General features: G+C 40.0%; 1 protein-coding gene across 5 annotated transcripts in view; it reads left to right on the top strand.

Annotated features, from left to right (window-relative positions):
- jar (Myosin heavy chain 95F jaguar) overlaps positions 1-21594 on the top strand; it is a 165096-nt gene that overhangs the window by 128552 nt on the left and 14950 nt on the right. For all 5 annotated transcript variants that reach the window (XR_014442899.1, XM_083134578.1, XM_083134577.1 and 2 more), the window contains exons 18-20: positions 7621-7841; positions 16134-16224; positions 19576-19715. Coding sequence is in view for 4 of the 5 variants with exons in the window: in XM_083134578.1 (XP_082990704.1) it covers positions 7621-7841; positions 16134-16224; positions 19576-19715 (452 nt within the window). In the remaining variant the exon portion in view is untranslated. The remainder of the gene's footprint in view (positions 1-7620; positions 7842-16133; positions 16225-19575; positions 19716-21594) is intronic.

Genomic DNA, 21594 nt, shown 5'->3' with positions numbered 1-21594 from the left:
ATTTTGATGTAACTCGTTTTTATTTAGGTCTACTGATTAATTTTTAATTGGAGTCCAAAACTCGAGTATACATAGCTTTTGATCCGATAGTAGGCAGACAACAAAAACGGTGTATCAACAATGCAAAGGATAACACAAAGCACCTGACATTGAGCTATAGGCATTTATCGACAAACACAGACTACTTGAAACATAAGAAGAAACAATTCTTAACAACAATGCTGACGAAAGAAAGACAATGGCGGCTTGCCTTTATAAACTGCCGACAGTACAGGAAAGAAATCGGGGATCAGTGTTTGCCTGATGTAAACAATAACAGCGGTCTCACTTTAGAACGTAACATTCGGCGCTGAATATGACATGAGACAGCATGGCACTCGAAGAGTTGTTGTTGTTGAGTTGGTGTTTTAAGTCCACTTTATGCACAGTAACGCTAATCGGGACTGGACCTACAGTTTAAAGTGGGATCCGAAGCACTATGTGCCTCCACCGGGTATGGCACTCTATAAGAGTTGGTGTTATTGGTTGAAAAATGGGTGAGGAAGAAAATTAAAGGGTGCGCAAACACTTCTTCGCACCTACCCCTTGGCACTGACAAAGAAAGGGTAGTTCAGAATTGCCAAGCGTCTGGTCTGAACCAAGACTACTAGAAGGAAAGGCTGGGGTCAGACACGCCTCTTTTCGCGACTGCTGCGGGTGTGACGTCATGGGCGGACAAAACCCAGCTGAGTCTTTACCCCATACGGAAAGACACGTGGAAAGGCTGATCTGTTTTGTTCTTTTCGCTCCATTTTTCTTGTATTTCTCGATTGTTGGGTTCAGGGTGCGAAATCCTGGAGGGGACGAGGGGATTTCCCCCCACCAACAATCTTGGCCACAAAAAAAAAAAAACACCAAAAATTTCCCGGGGGAAAGAGTTTTTGTTATAACAATGAAAAGATAAGCAATTACTTTAAATTTCAAATATACTTTACTAAGAATAATATTGAAAACACACACAAATTAGTGTAGTTGTGAGTGTTGAATGCTTTCTGTCTCAAGAGATCATTAACAAATCTACATCAATATGTATGAAAGTAACAATTAATTTCTAATTAATAATCACAATAATTATTTTAATTGAGTAATTTATTTTTACTTTTAATAACATTACAAATATGCACATCGTATAATTCACACATATGTTTGTGGGGAGGGGGGTTGTAGGTTACGAACTTTCTCCCCCTCAACAGTTTTCAATGATTTCGCACCCTGGTGGCTTGTGAGGTGTTGCAGTTCACAATGCCTTCAGTGAGGTGTTGCGACGTGTCGTGATCTTCGATGAAAAAAATAAAAACAGCGGGCGACAATATATAACTGAACACATCGCATCTAACGAGACTTGTTAGTGGATTGCAATACCAGTAGTCTCATTACACAACATCAGGCTACCATACACTTCAAAATACACAACTTGCTATTTATATACGAGTGATGCTTAAATGACAACGTAGTTCAACTTCCGTCCTCCATTGTTCTATTATTTATTCAGTCAAATTTTCATCACAATCCCCCCCCCCCCCCCAAAGTTAAGTGGACTCAACCAGCTTTCACATACCCGCCTGTAGGCACCCCTGTTCGACATTCCACTGATTATATATACGTATAAGTGTATAAAGTGACCCTCGACTTTCTTCAGTTCTATGTCTCAAGTTTTCGTTCAGTGAAAAGTTTTTTAAAGTGTGTGTTACATAATACACACGGAACTTCCTCACATTCCTCCCCGTGTAGTTCAAAGATTCATAAGACTCAGAATTGTAATCTGAATAAGGAAATTTAATTAAGAAATAAATACTAATAGTCGAAGCAAAGTTACCAAATTTGAAGAAGTTAAGTGAAAACAGCTCCTCTCTCACTCCTAAAAGAGAGCAATAGACGAGATTGTTTTCTTTTACATATTCAACTTATCCATAATTTTGGCTTTCTGCCTTTCTTTATTTAACAAAATTATTTTACGCATTCAACATATATATTTTTCTTTCTGCCCTAACAAAATGCATTACTAGGTGTATTAACCGCAATTTTATATGAAACTAATGTTTCACAGAGGAATGTGACGACTTATAAACTACCGATAAAATGTGTGCGTAAATGGCTGTGTAATCCAACTGTAAGGACATACGTTATGTCGGATCCTAAGTAAGTCTGTGTATTCACTCCCAATTAGCTTCTGGGCATAATTACGGCTCTTTTTTGTTCATAATTACTGCTTTGATTCGGCTGCGAAACCGGAGCGTAGAGCGATCTGTCCGCGCGTGACGTCACGCCTGACGTCAAGAACCACGTGATCAGGTATGGCCCCAGCCTTCTACTCTAGTAGTCTTGGGTCTGAACGTCTGACCACTCTCCCCCCCACTTAAACAGGACAGGGAGGGGGGAGGCGGCGGCGTTTTCCTTTGGTTCGTTTTTTTCAAGGGTAGCAAAATACTCATTGCAGTTCATTCCATCAATACTTGCGTCAGTAACATCTCTACAAGCAAAGGACAATTTGATCAAATCTCATACTCTATTAATTAAAGTAGTTAATATTATTATTATTAATATTAATATACATATTCAAACTTGCAAGCAAAAACGTAATTTCAATCAAGTTCAACGTAAGATTCTTTTTAAGTACACTTTATTCCTAGAAAGGGTAATCGGGATTGAACCTACAGTTTAAAATGGGATCGGAACCACAAAGTGCCTCAACCGGGTAACGAAGTCTGGACCTCTTGATTACACTACGTCCTGGAGAGAGAGATTCTAAAATGGCAAACTTAGGTTTCTCAATGGGTTAACACTTGTATTGTAACTGTGAATAGTACAGAGTATACAGAATATGAGAATCGCCTTGTAAACTGGCGATATGCAGTGGAGGTGCACTATACACTGGTTCGAATATTATATTATATATATATTATATATTACATCTTATATATTATATGAATAACTTACTTTCTGTCCTCCAAAATCTGGGGGAGAGGTTAGTTCAGTGTAATACGACGCCAGGGTTTCCGGGTTTGATTCCCAGCCTGGTCATGAGTGTCCCTTCCTAAATTTCTTCTAATCACCACACATCCGCACCGTCGCGGTTAAATAAAATGGCAGAAAAGCGCCTCCTAATAAAATTATTGAACACTGTGAAAAAGTAATTCGCGGACTGTAATTTCTTTCTTAAAATGTGTCAGCCATAATTCTGTTTAATTACGTTGGTTTTAAGAATAATTTTAAAAATATATTTTTTAAAAATTTATAAAGTGCTTATTTTTATTACAAAGCGAAATGAAATAGAATGTTTATGGATGAATGAGGAAAGAATCTGATTCCAATATTTCAACTGATTTCACAGTCGAATAATCATTACTGACTGAGGGAGCGTAGGGTGGCAGTTGTCCCTCACTTTTAGCCACTTTTGCTCCGACACTATGCTAAAGCTTATCTATAAAGGAAAAGTAAAGTTCCTTTGCCCAATCCAGTTTTGGAACCCAATCGCCGCCACTGTCGACAGCACGCCTTGCAACACACACCACCATCCTGAGCCCAAAGGAAATTTCCCCTCCTGGCCACCTTTAGTTGTCTTTGTTAGGCTGTGAAGTGGAAATGGAGACTTGGTACTCCTTGCCGCAGGCCTGTCTCTCATCCCTCCCTCATGTATATGCCACTGGGCGATGCACTGACCATACGTAGGGGACGATTCGTTGCTGCCACTCGAGAAGAGGGAAAACATGTGCCATATACTAAGTTAAATACAATTGAGTCGCCGTAGTTTTCTGGTTTTCGATATCATAGTCTGCTCCAATTGTTCTCACGGTGCCACTGGCGTAAGCAGGATTTTTGTTCTGGAGGGGCTGAAATTATAAAGGTGTATAGTATATAGCTTTGTTCTAGAATTGTGGGATACCGAATAAAATATATAGGCTATCGTACATTTTCAACTTTTCACTATTAAAACTGTACTCGAAGACAGAAATGGTTATCGGGTGTCATTTTAACTTTAAGGGAGGTTTGCGTTTACATCTTTCCTTTCTGTGAGTTCTTACAAATTTTCATTTAAAATTTGGATTTTCTTAAAATTTCTGGAGGGCAGTAGCCCCATCAGCGCCCCCTGCGTACGCCAGTGCAAGGTGCTATGCCCCACAGGAAATCGAAACCTTTATTGCTCGCACAAAGTCATGCGTGTCGTGTCGTTTCAGTTTGAAATCCCCATGTAACGTGCTTCTTGAAAACAAAAATTTTGAACTGAAGCGACACAAGCTGCATTTGTAGCTTGGACTGGACTATGTTCTCAATACGGTGCATCGTGTCACCTGTTTCTGTTGTTCCCGCATACGCAATGAATCTTTTGCATTAGATTGAAGGGTCTCGTGTCGCTTGTCGCTTGGTTGTGAAATCACCATGTCGCTCGGGCCGTGCATCAAATTGACTTGGTCTGTTCACTTGTGCGCGGTGTATGTGTTGCTTTAGTGAGCTTTTGCATGTCGCTCGAACTGGGCTCTTCTCTCAATGAGAGATTTCACATTGAAGAGAGACGTGGTGCTTGAGAATCTCACCAGTCGAACTCAGTCTTCTGGGGCTACCGCTAAGGTATGAAACGTTGATATTGATTGACTAGTTCCGAAGCGACATGTGTTGTGTGTCGCTTTGGTCTGAAAGCTGTTTGGCATCTTCGTGTTGCTTGTCGCCTGTAACTTTCAGACCGAAAGGTCAAGCAACACGTGGATTTCACTCCAAACTGCAAGTGCAAATGACATATGTCGATTGGAAACGCGTCAATCCGCAGCAACGTTTCATAACGTAGCGGCAGGCATAATAGGGCTCAGAAACTTGCGTTGGATTGGTGAAATCCTCAAACAACACCTGTCGCCTGTAGTGTTGCCCACGAGACGAGACTTTGGCCTGTCTCGTCTCGTTGAAGTCTCGTGGAAATGCTGTCTCGTCTCGAAAATATTCGTTTGTCTCGGGACACATGATCAATCTCGTCTCGTCTCGAATTTTTAAAAGCCTGTCCCGTCTCGTCCCGTGGGCAACACTAGTCGCCTGTAAGTTCGGTGTGAATTCTACCTTACTTTAGAGACATGTATTACGAAAAATATTGAAATGTTAGTGAAGAACCTATACTTATTAATGTTTAACTACGTATTTTGCCATTTTTGAACATATGCATCTGCATTCTAGTGACGAAAGAAACATTTTAAGGGTGGAAGGTATTTCGGGAAGGAGATTGAAGTCGTACTCTTAAATACGCCACTGTCACCATAGAGAAGGAGATGCAAATTTTTAACGAGTGGAGTAGACTGAGAAAACGAATAGTTAGACCACAATTAAGAACGTAAATATGTATGTTGTTTTTGTACTATACTGTCCTGTATCTGGCTTTTGTGCTTTAGTTAGATTAAGCGCAATCATTTCCAGTATTCTAGCATAGGAACTCTGGTTGAATATTTTGTTAATTAATACAAGAAGAAATCCTACTAGTTTGCTTTCTTGATGAGGAAATACACAAGAATTTCCTACAATATTCTTTGCTCGCTCACACGCGCCCTCCGGCAGATTGCTACAATTCTTCGTTGATATATATCTTTTCCGAGAAATACGAGACATAATTGCCCAAGCTCAAACCGATATATTAAATACGGCTACTATCACACAACGAACCCTCTCAGAACGCAATCGTGAAGCGCCGTTAACATTTCTCATGTAGACAATGATGTAGCAACGCTGCATTCTCCAGCGTTGCAACTTATGCAGCACTGCGAACAATGCAACGTTCAGAGCCGTCAGTGAAAAATGCTGAGTCATGTAAGTTGAGTAGGAGATCCGACAACGCTGTTCCCTGCAACCGCAGGCCCCACCCCCTACGATCTTCCTCGCTCCGCCTTGACGTCACCGCTGATGTAGTTCCGCAATTTTTCACACACTGCAGATGTCTCTGGCGTCGCACAAACGACACACACGTTGTGTGTAGGTGATAAGCACAGAGCCCCGTTGAGAGGAACCGATAAACTCCTGATACACACGTACAGGCACAATGCCCCGAAAAGAGGAACCAGAAAAATGCACTGTTTTGTAGCATAACTCCGAGTACAATTGTCGGACATTGTTCTATCTTTTATAAAATATAGATCTTGGTCCCCTTCGTCGATTAATTCCACGACATTAAATTTTCCTTTGCCGGTTCGGCCATAATATTAAATAATGTGCTTTCTCGTTCCGAGGAACCACCAAAATTACCTCGCAATGAAAAAGTCCCTCTTAATGCTGGTAATTTTTCTGATCTTGTTCCTCCTAATGACGGGTATACCAACGCGCACGCGCGCACACACACACACACACACACACACACACACACACACACACACACACACACACACACACACACACACACACACACACACACACACACACACACACAGAGATATATATAATGAAGGAGACAGTAAACACTTACAACACGAATAGAAATAATTCAATATTTCGCGATCTGAGTCGCATTTTCAAGAAGGTAGATAAAAGATCGACGACACTTTGAGTAGAGGCACAGAATACTGACCGTAGCGTCTCTACGGTCAGTGTTGCCAGAAACAGTTGAAAGGAAACACAAAATACGTACTTTAGCCAGTGTTTACTGTAAGGTGGGTGGGTAGTTTCGGGGAGGAGAGGAAAGAGTTACTGGTTGGCTAGGTTGAGTCCGGGGGTTTTGTGGCGTGAATGCCTGCTATATAGGCCCTTTCCCATCGCCTGCGGAAAGATGTGTCAGAGCGGGGGGGGGGGGGGGGGGGGTAAAAGGTGGATGATGGCAACACGGAAGCAGTTATTGAAGGTGGTGTTATGGCTGTTGGTGTGGATGGCAACTGTGAAATCGGAGTTTTGGGTGGAGGAACGGTGATTATTTATCCTTAGATTCAAGGGGGTGGAGGTTTCGCCTAGGTAGAAGTTGCCGCAGATTTAACAGATGAGGGTGTAAATTAGGTTGGATGAGTGGCAGGTGCCCTTAGGGTGAAGGGTGAACTCACCTGCCGCTGTAGGGATCAGGAGGGTGGGGGAGGTGATGAGGTAAAGGAAACAGTCACTGGACAGTAGAAAAATTCAAAATTTTCACTAACTTCGTAGCATCATCAGTGTGAGGAGAAAGAGACAGAACCGGAAGTTGGAGCCCTGCAGAGTTGCCAGGTCCCCATCGAAGAAGAAGCGGTGCGTAGAACGTAAAAGTAACTTAGTTATTTTTCAACTATCAGTAACTGCAACAGTTAGTTTTCTAAAATGAGTGTCTGTAATTCAGTTACTTTTTGAATCAACTAACTGTTACTCAGTTACTTCTAAAAAGTAGCCTTTTGAACAATGGTTGTATTAATTTGTTTAAATGTTTCAATTGTTGTTTAAGAGGCTAATCTGGACCAGAACTACTGTTTAGAGTGGCATCCGAACCACTATGTGCCCCACCAGGTATCTGACCCGAGATCTCTTGATTACAAGTGTTATCACTACAACCGTCGGCGCTGGTTGTCTCAAACATGCCAATCTTCCACACCAGGAATTACTTCCTTTATTTTAACAGAATAAGCAAATTTGACAGTGATGTTGTTCCTTTGTTTCTTGCAGTTGAATCCAAAGATCCGGCCGCAGGAGGTGAATGAGCTGTACACGCAGCTGATGAATAAAGCCAACAACCAGATGGACTTGCTGCAGAAGAAACTGGAGCAGCAGAAGATAGCAGATGAACAGGAGAGGCTGAGGAAGATCCAGGAAGAAATGGAACAAGAGAGAAAGCAGAAGGAAGAGGAGGAAAGGAGAAAGAAGGAAGAAGAAGAGAATAGAAGAAAGTAAGTGTTGCATTTTCTGCAATTAGTTTTGCAGAATTTATAATTAAATTTATAATTATAATTAAGACTTAGGTGGCCAGGTCATGCGGCACGAATGAGAGAGGATAGAAGAGTTTGCAGGATTCTTGTTGGTAAACCTGAGATCTGTAGGAAGGCCGAGACGAAGATGGAGGGATAATGTTGAGATGGACCTAAAGGAAATCTGTAAGGATGGAAAAGATTGGATTGATCTTGCCAGTGGCAAGACATAAGGACTAAAGTGAAATCGCAAACATTGGTTGTTGACACAATAATACGTAATTTGATACTTACAGAAACATCGAAGGCTACTTATAGAGCAGATCAATCCGACTTTGAAAATAGTTATATGATGCTGGGATCCCGGGTTCGAAACCTAGCTTGGGCATGGGCGTTTGTGATGTATATTCATCAATTTAATCATATCATCACTCATCCCCATCTTCGCAAATTAGCCAAAAGTGGCACAAGCGAAGCAGAATCAATCAAATCAAATCAAAAAACTTCTATGATGCTGTCATAAAGAGAAGTTTTTAATTTGAATTTGAATTTTTGGGTGCGTCATGGTCCATGTTATCCACATCTGAATTCGACACGGTTTTTTTTTTTCACCCGAAAATAGAGTACATGGCCAACAAAATAGTTTCGACAACTGCACACATCCACATAACCACGGATAGTCGTTATACCATGAAACATTGAAATGTCAGTCATATCAAGCAGACGACTTGGTTTTTAAATCGTTCAAAATAGGCTTTGGCCTCCCTTTTGCCACAATTTCGATTTTTTCTGCAAAATGACGAACCGAAAGATTGCTTCAAAATATCTTCTATCGCACGATTACACACACTGTCCAGATAGGATGAACCCGCCACCTCGGAACTCGGAGCAAGCTTCATTAATTAACTGACAATGCCCGAAAACAACATAAAGACGAAAGACACCAGTCACAAAACTCCCACTGCACAGTCCCTCCCACAAACCGTTGTTTACTTTTGTAACACTTGAAGCACCCTCCTTGCCCCCTCCCCTCTCAGCATCGGCCCTTCCCCAATATTTCCTTAGGAACCTGGAAGAAGTCCAGTTCTACTAATGTTGCCATTTTAGTTCTTATGAAACCAGATTTGCCCAAATCGCGAAACTTTTTGTTTCAAATAAGACGTATGTAGAGTAGATGTAGTCTTCATCTGTTTCCCACGTTTCGCTAAATCCACTGAAATCTCATTTCTGACACCACTACTATTTCGTATATTTTACGTCCTTTGCTACCTTTAAGGCTTTCGCGTTATAGGATAATCGTGACGATGAGGATGCATTGAAATAAAATTATTATTTCTTTGTGTATGTAATTATTAATTTTTATAATTATGTAAGTAAAATAATAACAACGAACATTGAAATAACCATTTCTTGCTGAGGATTCGAACCTGCGATACCTGACACTTCAGAGCGTGCTAAGATAACAATCGGGAAATTATGCTTGTAAGTATTGTTTTCAACCAAAAACAGTTCTACCACCTCAAAAACATTGCTTCAATCCGAAATTATTGCATTCCTGCGACAACGTATGTCAATCTCAATCAGTATTATCAACAATTATCACAAATTCCTGTAACCGAAATAATATTATATGTGTGAAATATAGAATTTTAAGTTGACATTTTTAGAAGGACAGTGGACCATTGACCATACCCATCCCTCTCCTCTCCTTCTCGCCCATGATGTCGAAGAAGGTCAAAGAGGACTTTCATAATCGCTGATATTTAGTGTAAATACAAAATATCACTTGGTAGTTTGCCTTTGCCCCAGTGTGATTTGATTTTTTTAAATTTTGATTTGGCGATTTAAGTCCACTTCATGAACAGTAATGCTAATCGGGACAGTTTAAAGTTGGATCCGAACCACTTGTGCCTCCACCGGGTATCGAACCCGGAATCCCTTGATTATAAGGCAGCGATGCTACCACTGTGCCATCGTTCCCCAGTGTGACTGGACACCTTCAGAGTAAGATAGACCCGATTAGGCAACTGAGCTCTTTTCTGTCAATTGAATATGTCAACACTGGTATGTTTCCAGTAAGGATCACCGGCAACTGCGCCGGCTAAACAGGCATGCCTAAAACCTGCCTCCTCCTACCGCGGTCAGTCTTTGCCGCAACGCGAAGTCTTCCTTGCGTGGGCTCAGGGCCCTTTCCTCATGTTGCTTGTGGAGGATACCGGATCAGTTCTCCTCCTCGCTTTTGCCGGTGTCAGAAAAAATGTCAGTCTGCAATGTTTACTTTACGACAATATTACCAGTTTATGTACATAATAATATTTTAAGACGGGTTCTTCAATTCTTTTTGGTGTTACCTGCGGTAACAGCGGCTACATGCATGCCACGCCTCTGGATCTTGCCCAGGATAGGAACAGATGGAAGGTTTGTGTTGATGCAGCCATAAACCTTTGGGTTTAAGAAGGCTAGAGAGTTAGTTAGTTTTGCAGAATTTTGTATAAAATCTGATATACGAGGGTTAAGACATAAGTCATGACAACATTTTGTTTTCTCAAGTGTAAATGGTGATAACACAGTATGATCATATGTTCCCGAAAACATGGCACCTGTAGTACATGAACACATCATTAGGTGACAGTGAGATATACAGTTAAGGCACAATGGGTGGTGCTAATTCAGGGTTAGTCAACCACAGTGTAGAATGGACCTGAACTGGCATGAACAGCATTCATTGAGGTTTTTAAAGTCCACTTTATGCACAGTAAGGCTAATCGGGACTGGACCTACAGTTTAAAGTGGGATCCGAACCACTATGTGCCTCCACCGGGTATCGAACCCGGGACAAACAGCGTTCATATATTAAAATATATCCAATTTTCGGGGAGTAATGCCAGAGAATGCCACAGGGAGCTGGTGGACCTGTTGTGAGGTGGGTAACAGCATTTCAATAAGGATGTAAAAACTAGGATCAGTCAGAACAACCTGTGATTGATTGATTTACTTTATTTTACTTTGCTTTTTGTGCCACATTTGGCTAATTTGCAAAGATGGGGATGAGTGATGACATGGTGAAATTGATGAATGGACACTCGCAAACATCCATGCCCAGGTTGATTCGAACCTGGGACCCCTGGTGCCGTAGAGCAATATGCTAACCACTCCACCACGGGGGCCGACTGAACAACCTGTGAATGCGAGGACACATGGTGAGATAGATAGTATTCGGTGCCACCCACATCATTGGCAGAGGGTTTGGAACTACTTGGAGAATTTACAGGGAAAATATGTCTGCATTTCTTTTGCTACTATAATGCCAATGTATGCTTTCTGTCTAATAAACATATTTAGCGGAATGTTGCAGTGGCGTATTCTGAAAATTTGACGGTTTAGGACAACAATTCTTATTTATTGTATACAGTCTTGGCCAAATTATTGGACTCATTGTAAAAAAGAAGCAGTAAAAAAGTGTTGTAACTAAATAGATTTAAATACGGAGAAACCAGTACTCACTTTATTTGCGAAACTGTTTTTTCTTCGTTGTTCTATTGATTTCAGTGGCCACTGCCACCCACCATCCTCATTGGAACTTGTTGTACAACAAGTGGCCACTGAAATTAATAGAACAAAGAAGAAAAAACAGTTTTGCAGATAAAGTGAGTACTAGTTCCTCTTATAACACCATTAAGCCTTTTTTCCATGATATGAAAAACTCAATATGCTGACCAAGGCAGTAATTTATTTTATTATAAAACATAAACTAAACGTAACGTTTCAACCTTCTAGCAAGGACTTCTTCAGACTCTGCACCAAGTACAAATGTAACAAGGTACAAAAACAGGACGATATATATACACAAACATTGCTCCCCCTCCAGACTATTAGAAAGTTGTTCTTGAACATTCTAGCAGGTGGCTTTCCCTAGTCAACTGTACTTTCACCTAAAAGGCTAAACATATTTACTTCCATCTAGAATGTGGTTGGACTCTTTATCCCAAGCTCTTTTTCCTTCATTCTTCATCCTCCTTCTCTATGTTTAGCCTTTTAGGTGAAATTACAGTTGACAAGGGAAAGCCACCTGCTAGAATGTTCCAGAACAATTTTCTAATAGTCTGGAGGGGAGCAATGTTTGTGTATATATATCGTCCTGTTTTTGTACCTTGTTACATTTGTACTTGGTGCAGAGTCTGAAGAAGTCCTTGCTAGAAGGTTGAAACGTTACGTTTAGTTTATGTTTTATAATAAAATAAATTACTGCCTTGGTCAGATAGTTTCCCTGTATTTATCTACTACCGCGCCTCTTTTCCCAATTATGAATAAATATATTTGACGATTGTTATAACTTTTCATGGGATTAAACTGTTTGTCTGCTTCGATATAATCTTGTTTCCCACAATCCTTTCTTTTACCGTGTCCCAAGAATAGGTGATAGCACGATTATTTGCATATTCACAAAAATGCCTGGAACAATACTTACATTGTTTACCGTGCTATTTATGCTATTTTTTGGTTATAACAAAGGAGATAATATTAATTCTGGTCGTTGTAAAGGTGTTCTTTATTTGTATCTTCAGAGCAATGCATAATTTCATAAACCATGTGGTTTGAAGTTTAGAAAGAAAGAGTGAAAAGGAATTGTACACAAACAGTGATTAAAATGGGCTCGAAAAGAGCCAAAGGTGTTCATACGAAGTACTGACAGTACTTGCAGTGTGTATAACAATGCAATGCGTATCACAAAACATTAAATCTGTCAAATTTCTCCACATAAAGCGACTTTATCTAGGTTGTATTTTTTCATCTAACGAGTCCAATAATTTAGCCAATACTGTATATTTATTACATATTAATTAGATATAATAGCTAATAGAAATAAAACACCAATGCAGACATGCAAATAAAACTAAAACAGAAGTCTGACAACTTCAAATTTTCTGGCAATTTCCATATACAGTGGAACCTCGATTTTACGTTTTTCAGAGGCCCATACTGAAATAACTGAAAATACAGGAAAAATGTAAAATTGGGGTTCCACTGCATATGAAAAAGCTAACATGGGAGAATATGCCACTGCAATGCTGTCATTTATGGATGTTTGCTCGCTTTCCTATCCTACACCTGATACGCATGATCTGCATTGTACATACATTCAAAAGTATCATACACTCTACCCTTTCATTTGTATATTTCAAATTTTTATGCTCATCCTGCATTTTCATGAAAATAATAATAATAATAATAATAATTTCCTTGATTATGTATAGGCATAAGTAGTTGAAAAACTAACTTACAAGGGAGGTATCTAAGTGTCCCCCTCTGATTTCCATGAAACTTGGCAGGTTTATAGAGGGGCCTAAAGGAAGAAAGACGTGGTTTTTTTTTTGCTTCAGCCAAAAAACTGTTGTAGGGGGCAAAACCCCCCTCAAATGTAAAGATGAGGACAAATTGAAGTCGGGATCTGACCCCTGTCCCCCCTCCAATTTTCATGAAACTTGACAGGTTTATAGAGGGGCCCAAAGGAAGACATACATGTTTTTTTTTGTTTTGGCTAAAAAACTGGCAGATACACAAGTGGAGCACTTGAGATATGAAGTTCATATCACTGGCAAACACAGCTATCACTGACGAGACGAAGAAAGGCAAATATGCCACGTGATAGTATACAATGTGACAAAATGCATTACATAACACGCGATACATACTTGACAGAAATCGTGCAACGCACCCACTATGATGTATCACCTATGGGGTCTGTCAGTAGATACCTCACAAGCAGAGGAGATAAGAGTAAGGAAACGTGAAATGGTTCAAGGAGGCCACAGTTAAACACAATTATCAGGTGTGCTGTAATGGGATTGTATGTACGATAAAACATCATGAATCCAAATTCCGTATGTGTGACCCCATATATAAAGGCTCACAGAAGAAAATAAGGACAACCGTTCTGTATGGAGGTACCATGTTGAATGTACTGAATGTGGTCACACTGTTAATACAGGCATTTAATGCCAGTTGCCCATCTCCTTTAACAGCAGAGGAGGCATATGTCGCAGACATTGTGAAGGACATCATTGAAACATGTACCGACGATCCTGCGTAAATCGTTGAATTTGCTACTTCCTTGGACTTTGACCAGCAAGATGATACGTATGCACACACTTTGGAAGATATGGATGATGACACGGAAGAAGACTATATCGACCATTGTTCACCACATAATGTATCCATTGGATATAAACGAAGAGCAGTTGACCTTGGGAGGAGTGGACAGAAGCAACGTGTGTCTCTGACCACCTTGCAAAATCAGTATAAGAAGGTTACCTCAACATGGCAACTACGAAGATTGGAAGAGCAGGTACGTGCAGGAGGAACACTGAAAGAAAAGCTGTGTCAGGTTTCCAAATACGTTTTAGAAAACTTTAGTGATGCCGTTGCAATTCATGATATTGATATTTGGAGATGGGCTCTGCAAGCTAAAGCTGAATTGGTCGTTCCTCGGTTTACAGCGTCATGGTTTTGGCTTTGGAAATTCAAGAATACACATCACATCGTGTCCCGGAAGGTCACCAAATTCATTACACGCACATCTGCTGGCAAGGAGGAACATGTTCAGAACGAACGTGATGGCTTTGTGGATACTGTTAAATCATGTATTGCACAGTATTCTGTCAGAAATGTGTTTAACTCTGATCAAAGTGGTTTTAATTTAGAAAAGAAAGTGGAAACTATCGTGCAATCTGTTGCATCCACAACACACAGCTACACCATTCAACCAATTATTTCGCCCGCGGGAGAGGTGTTGTCTCCTCTCTTCGTTGTTCTGAAGGAACCTGGAGGTACCTTTGGACCCTATGTCAACCGAATACTGTTCCGTCCAGCAGATGTGTTCATTGCAGCCTCTACATCAGGGAAACTGACAACAAATCACTTTAAGACCTGGCTCAAGGAGGTGTATTTCACAAACACAGGTGATTTCGGTGCTCTGCTATTAGATTCGTGGAATGGACATAGTGATATTGTTATGCGAGAGGTGACACCACGGGACAAAAACATTACTCTGTTGACAATACCTAAAGGATTGACTGGCAGTCTCCAACCATTAGATGTGTATGGATCAAGATTTGGAAAAATTTCGTGCGACGGTTTTCCGATCTTGTCCTGTTGCTACACAGTGACATTAATCTCCACCTATGCAATAACATTATCAAACTACGATCCCTCAAACATAACCAGTTGTCCTCACCCACGTTTTGACACGTCCTTCAATACGCATGGTATAAGAGTGGGTATCTCCATTTGAGAATCCGGTGGCATTCTGTTTTGGTGGTGACAGTAATCCGATATGTGATGTTTGTGGTGCAGTGGCAGTAATCAGATGTGCATGGTGTAACCGAACATTATGTTTAAATCATTTTTTTTAGGAGTGCCATTACTGTGACGAGTATGTACATTGACACCGTGGAAGCAACAATGGGGGCGGTTTTCAATGTGATGCATGGGTGCTTGTCTTTACTTTGTGTTGGCAGATCGGTTACCATAACGTTGTTTCGTGTTGCTTTCTGGTGGTAATAAATGTTTTATACATGCTGTGTATTCATCTATGGAACTATCCTCTTGTGTCCTTGGCTATGGATATCACCTATATGATGTCTAGGTCATGCTTGATAGGGTTATGGTTCCCCTGTGCAGCTATTTTGATACTCCGTTACCATGCTCTGGTCCGTCTATTGTTATGCCCATGCCTATCCGGGAACAACGGTGTCTATGAATTCGGCATCTCTACAATTGCACTGCATTTGGTACTGACATTCCTACAGTTCTGTGCTGTGTGTGTTCCAATAATATGAGCGTGTTCTTCCTATGCCAGATTTACGTGGTTTCGGGGTCCGATCCCCACTTCAATTTGTCCTCATATTGACATTTGAGGGAGGGTTTTGTCCCCTATAACCGTTTTCTAGCAGAGACAAAAAAACATGTATTTCTTCCTTTGGGCCCCTCTATACACCTGCCAGGTTTCATGGAAATCGGAGGGGGACACAGGGGTCAGATCCCCACTTCAATTTGTCCTCATCTTGACATTTGAGGGGGGGGGGGGGGGGTTGCCCCCTAAAATCGTTTGTTAGCCGAAACAAAAAAACACATATTTCCTTTTTTAGGCCCCTCTATACATCTGCCAAATTTCATGGAAATCGGAGGGGGACACTTAGATAACCTTCCTTGTTAGTGTAAAAGTAATTTCTCTTGCTATAAAAATGTGATTTTAAAGGGTCATTCTTCTTACAGGAAAGCAGAAATGGAATCACGAAGAAGGGCAGAAGAAGAAGAAAGAAAACGACAGGAAGATGAAGATAGGAAGACAGCAGCTATTTTGCAGGTAATAGCATCTTTCATTGCTTTTTGAATTTGGAGCATTATTGCATTTGCGAATTAAATATGAATTTTGAAAGAACACTGTGACTGAAAAGTTATCCAAAGCAGCTGAAACTTTAAACATTCATAAACACTCTGAGGCATCTTTATCATAACTCTTAGCATTGTTTGAGTTTAGCAAATAATACTGTGTACCCCAAGGGATTTTTTGCATCATACCTTAGGTGATTTTCTGTAGGAAAGACAGGTAAATGGTACTATTTTAGGTTTGAAGTGTCTGCCATGTGGACCCCTCGATGTCAAAGTTGTGGACCCTTAAAATTGCGAAGCATGCCGACATAGTGCTCCAATGTCACTGTTACTGTAGCCCCCTCTTCTTAAAAAAAGTAAGGTCCAACGCCACACCACACTGTCACCATAGTGAGGTCTCTGGTGTAATTCTTGTTGGTTTCCATCCAAATGGAAACGTGCCTCGTAGCTCATCATCAACACAACATCATCAGAAGCAATAATTTCAAGCATGGTTGCACAAAACAGTCTGCGTTGGACAAGATCACCTGGAAGACAATCGTGATTTTGTACGGATGGATGTGTAACTCACTGTGTAGGATGCGCTGTAGCGAGCGACGAGACAGATCCAAAGTTGGAGCATGATGCCTAGTGGAGCACCTAGGACTTTCTCACTCTCAACATGTTCTGGAGTCCGAGCCATACGGGGACGTCCAGTTGATTTCCTCTACATAACTGATCCCGTTGTGCAAAATGATTCCACACATCGGAGTATAGTATTACGATCAGGGGTTGCACAATTACGTGCAACATTGAACTGTCAACGGAAAAGACGTTGAACACTAATCACTGAATCGTTGTTTCTAGAGAACTGCTCAATGTTGCATTGTGCCATGACTACTACACTATGCTATACTCACAGGCAGTATCGACTGGTTTTTGACCTCCCCTTTTCCCAGGCATAAGCAGAAAATGAAATTTTGCCAGATGAAATGTTGGCAAGGGAGCAGCGGAACTTTGAGGAGAGGCTCCAGATGTGTGTACAGCAACAAGGACGTCATCTTTCCGACATCATCTTCCATACTTAAATCATTACTATATACCTATCCAAACTGCATTTTTTACCAATGGTTTTGGTGTTAATGAAACGTTTGTATCTTGAAAATCAACGACGTTACTTATTCCAAAAACATGCGTTCTTTTTGCGCCACATCGTACTTTCAAGTTTAAGGGCGAACAGTTTCATTCTTGATAAAGAATGTATAGGAATCAAAACACATACATATATAAATTATATTTTCAATAATATTTCTTTTTATCTAGCTTACTGATTGACTCAGAGATCTGCTTACAATTGCAACATGAGGAAAATCCATAACTTAAAACTATTTTTTTCTAATATTTGTGAGCATTTTGACAGAATTGAAATCAGTTAACTCACATATTTTCATACTTCACTTGATCCTTAGTAATAATACAATGCTAATGATATTTCTTTTTTATATACGAAATTAGCACGTTTACTGCCACAATAAAAAAGAAAATCCCTGGGGCCACGATGTTTTATAACAAGAATATAATAAAAACGTTGAAAGCAATATGTTTCTTGATGATTTGGTGAAAAATTGTTATTTTAATTATTTTATGGGCATGAGTCATATGCAACTCATGCGGTGCTAGAATCAATTATTATGTTGCACACCACGTGAGTTATATTTGACTCGCAGCATATTTATTGTTTATTTCAAGCATTGTTATTGTTTTCTGAGCATTGAGTCTTTTGTTATTTGTAACATGACTCTGCCATATACTATTGTCTCGATATCGTTCAAGGGACTGGCCAGCAATAATTCAAGGCCAAACGCACAGTCGTAAAATCTTGAAAACTGTTCACGACTGATTTTTTTTTTTGTTTACTTGTCAGATTTAAGTGAAATTTAAAGGCAAAATAAATATAAAAGAAGTTAATCTATTTATCCACGCTTTTTATATTGTTTGTATTAAATGTAACAATAGCAGCATCACTAAATAAAATTTTCATGAACCATCTGCAAAATTTTGTCCACAGTGCCATTTTTGACGTAACATGTATGTTATGGCATGGTAGCATGTGTTGCCTGTGCACCACGAGGCTCCCAAGGTAAAGAGCCATGCGAGTTAAATACAACTCACGTGGCAGTTAACATGTTAATATAAAAGTAAAAGTAAAGTGCTACCCTGTGCTTTGCACCATGCCATGAAGGCATAAAGGGGATGTGGGATTAGGGCCCCACACTTTCTTGATCTCGGCCTAGCTGGGGGTGATGTGATCAGCACCACGCCCCTGGCTGCCTTTACCCCCCAGAGTTTCCTCCAGGTACCCACTTTATACAATGCTGGATGGGTGCCGGAGTCGCTCGAACAGGTTGAAAAAGTCCCGGTTTTCCCCCACTGGGGATCGAACCTGGGTCTCTCGCATGGTAGTCAGATGCCCTAACGAACGAGCTACTGTGGCTTCTAACACAATAAATAAAGGGGGAACACCTGAAAAATGCCCTCTCCACCCGCATGCATTTGGAGGTATGCGCTATTATCCAGGTGCCTTAAATTATACTGGAATGTCAGTTACACAAAAAAAAATTATCGGAATCCCCTGTTTATCCTTGTTCTTTATTCTTTATTTGTAATTTTCATTTTTTTTTACTTGATTGTATGATTTAATATCATACCAGAAAAAGGACCAATGATTATTTGGAGAGAGACAATAATAATTATTGATTTACATATAATAGTGTTAGTAGGGTTAAAATGTTATTGCGTTATATCTGCAATTATTGATTTTTAAGATCTTAAAGTTAGAGAGAACAGGTTAGTAATACTAGTGTAAAGTGTATGAAATGGGATAAAAGAGTTAATAGGTTAGGGATTTAAAGTTGACAAAGTTACTAAGTGGGAGTGGTAGGAAGTTTAAAAGACTCCATTTGTTGTTAATTTTTATCTGTTACAAGTTCTTCATCACCATGAATTAGTAAAAGTCTAGTAAGAAGTGTGGAGATTAGTTTTCGAGAATGATTTAGGGGAGGGAGAGAGGGTGTCTTACTGGAATCGCACTTGGGCACATCAGTAGGAGAAGGGCCTCCTGGAGGCCAGAGGAATGAGAAATCCTGGATACGTCAGGAGGGTGTCTCGTAAAAAGTATTACATGGTGTTACGGGTAGTTATCTGTTAGTGGTAGATATTAGCCTAGGCTCTTTCCTCCCGAATGAAGTGAATATTAGCACATAAAGAAATAGTCTCAAATCACATGTAACTGCTAAAACGTGAAGTTCTTAGTTGCGCGAGTATATTTTTATTATGTAATTCACAGGCACAACTGGAGAAGGAAAGCAAGGAGGATGCTCGCTATCGAGAACAGTTAGAGCAGGAGAGAAGAGACCACGAACTAGCTCTGAGGCTCGCCCAGGAAACGAACAGCCAACTGGAGGAAATGTCCCCACCAACTAGGAGGTATCGAATTAATTTTAGTCAATTCTCTTTCGAAACAACACATCACTCTTTCATTCTTAATCTTGTAAGGTTGAAGCTTGATCCACCAAATTACAGGAAAACCAAGCAAATCATTATCGCCTAGTTCATGCTTTGTGTTTCAAGATGAAACGTTTCTGTCAAAATCAGCTTTCTTTGTTTACTAATAATTTTGTGGATTAAGTCTAAACCTCTGTGCGGGAATTTTTGATTTAAGAACACAGAGAAGTACAAACTATTTTGCAAATGACTGCGTTTCCACAGTAAGTTTATCTTTCCTGCCATTTTTGGCTAATCATGATTTTCATTTATAAACTTTGCCTGTGTATAAACATAGGGTCTTGCACGTTCTTAATTGTTGCCATCCCTGGGGTGATGTGATTGGTTGATTGAATTGGTGTCTTAAGTCCACTTAATGTACAGTAAGGCTAATCAGGACTGGGCCTACAGTTTAAAGTGGGATCCGAACCACTATATGCCTCCAGCGGGTATCGAACCCTTCTGGGGTGATGTGATCAGCACCATACACCAACCAGCTTCATCTCCCAGGGTCATCCCCAAACACACACTGATCAAGTTCACACAACAGAAAAGTATTCATATCTTATAGTAATTAGCTGAACAATCCAATCTGTTTGTCTAAATACTTAAAGACTAATATTTTTTATAATATAATTTCACAAACGCAAAATTATTATTTAGTATCATTTGAGATCTTCGGAGCTTTGTTTCAAAACCACAAGTATAGATATGACAGTTGTTACAATTTGTACAGTATAACAATCTATCTCAAAGAGAAATACCAATGAATTTTTGTTACTATTCTTCTATTTTATTTTCTAATATCAACAAAGTGTGTGAATTTCACAGGTGATCAGTAATCATCACTGACAACTGGCAAACTTGTCTTGTAGACATCATATGAATTGAGTGATAAATATAAATTTGTCAATCAATTTCTTTGACACGTTGCCAGATGGTAGTGTTATATTAATATAATATTACCACCTGATAACCACTATGCAGTAACTGATAAGAATCAGACTTATCTCTACTTCATATGTTCATTCTTGTCAATAGTTAGTTCTTATATCCCCACAAGTATGTACTATATTCTAGGCCATTGTTGCCCAAAGTACAATCAGTTGTGAGAGAGAAAGATTGCACCAACAACATAGTAGCAGAAGTTTTGAATTCTTCTCTGTGTTCTTCTATCTTAAATTTATATCAACTAGTTTCTCCTTTGTTACAAAGTTACAACTTTGACCATGTTTTCAACACTTAACATGGACTAATTGTTCATTAAACTCGCCTTAGAAACAAAAAAAGCTGCATTGAGAACAATCAAACTGTAAATTTATGCATAACATAAAACTTTTTTCGTGTTGCCTTCATTTCAGAAATCAGCAATAGATCGTAAATGTATTGCTACATGGTTTTACTGTTTGACCGTATAATGCTCCTGTGTAAATGCATTTCAGTTACTGGTGTGAAAGTATGAATGTGCACACACATACATATCAGCTGAACATATTACAATGGCAAATATTATTTATATGAACCAGCTCACAAAATACACCCAAATAACTATTAGATTCAGTAACGTTTCTACTTCACAAAAAAAGTGATAAAAAAAAGTTCCCCTGTGCTTAGCACCATGCCATGAAGGCGTATAGGGGGTGCGGGGGTAACGCCCCACACTTTCTTGATCCGGTCATAAGTGTGGGTGATGTGATCAGCACCACGCCCCTGACCACCTATACCCCCCAGGGTTTCCCCAAGGTACTCATGTTATTCGACGCTGGGTGGGCACCGGGGCCGCTTCCAACGTTAGAAAAGTTCCAGGATTTGAACCGGCCGG

This window comes from Lepisma saccharinum, chromosome 13, assembly GCF_977018435.1.
Source record: "Lepisma saccharinum chromosome 13, izLepSacc3.1, whole genome shotgun sequence".
Taxonomy (NCBI): Eukaryota; Metazoa; Arthropoda; class Insecta; order Zygentoma; family Lepismatidae; genus Lepisma; species Lepisma saccharinum.
The sequence above is the reverse complement of the archived record's forward strand: the minus strand, read 5'-3'. Positions and strand labels throughout refer to the sequence as shown.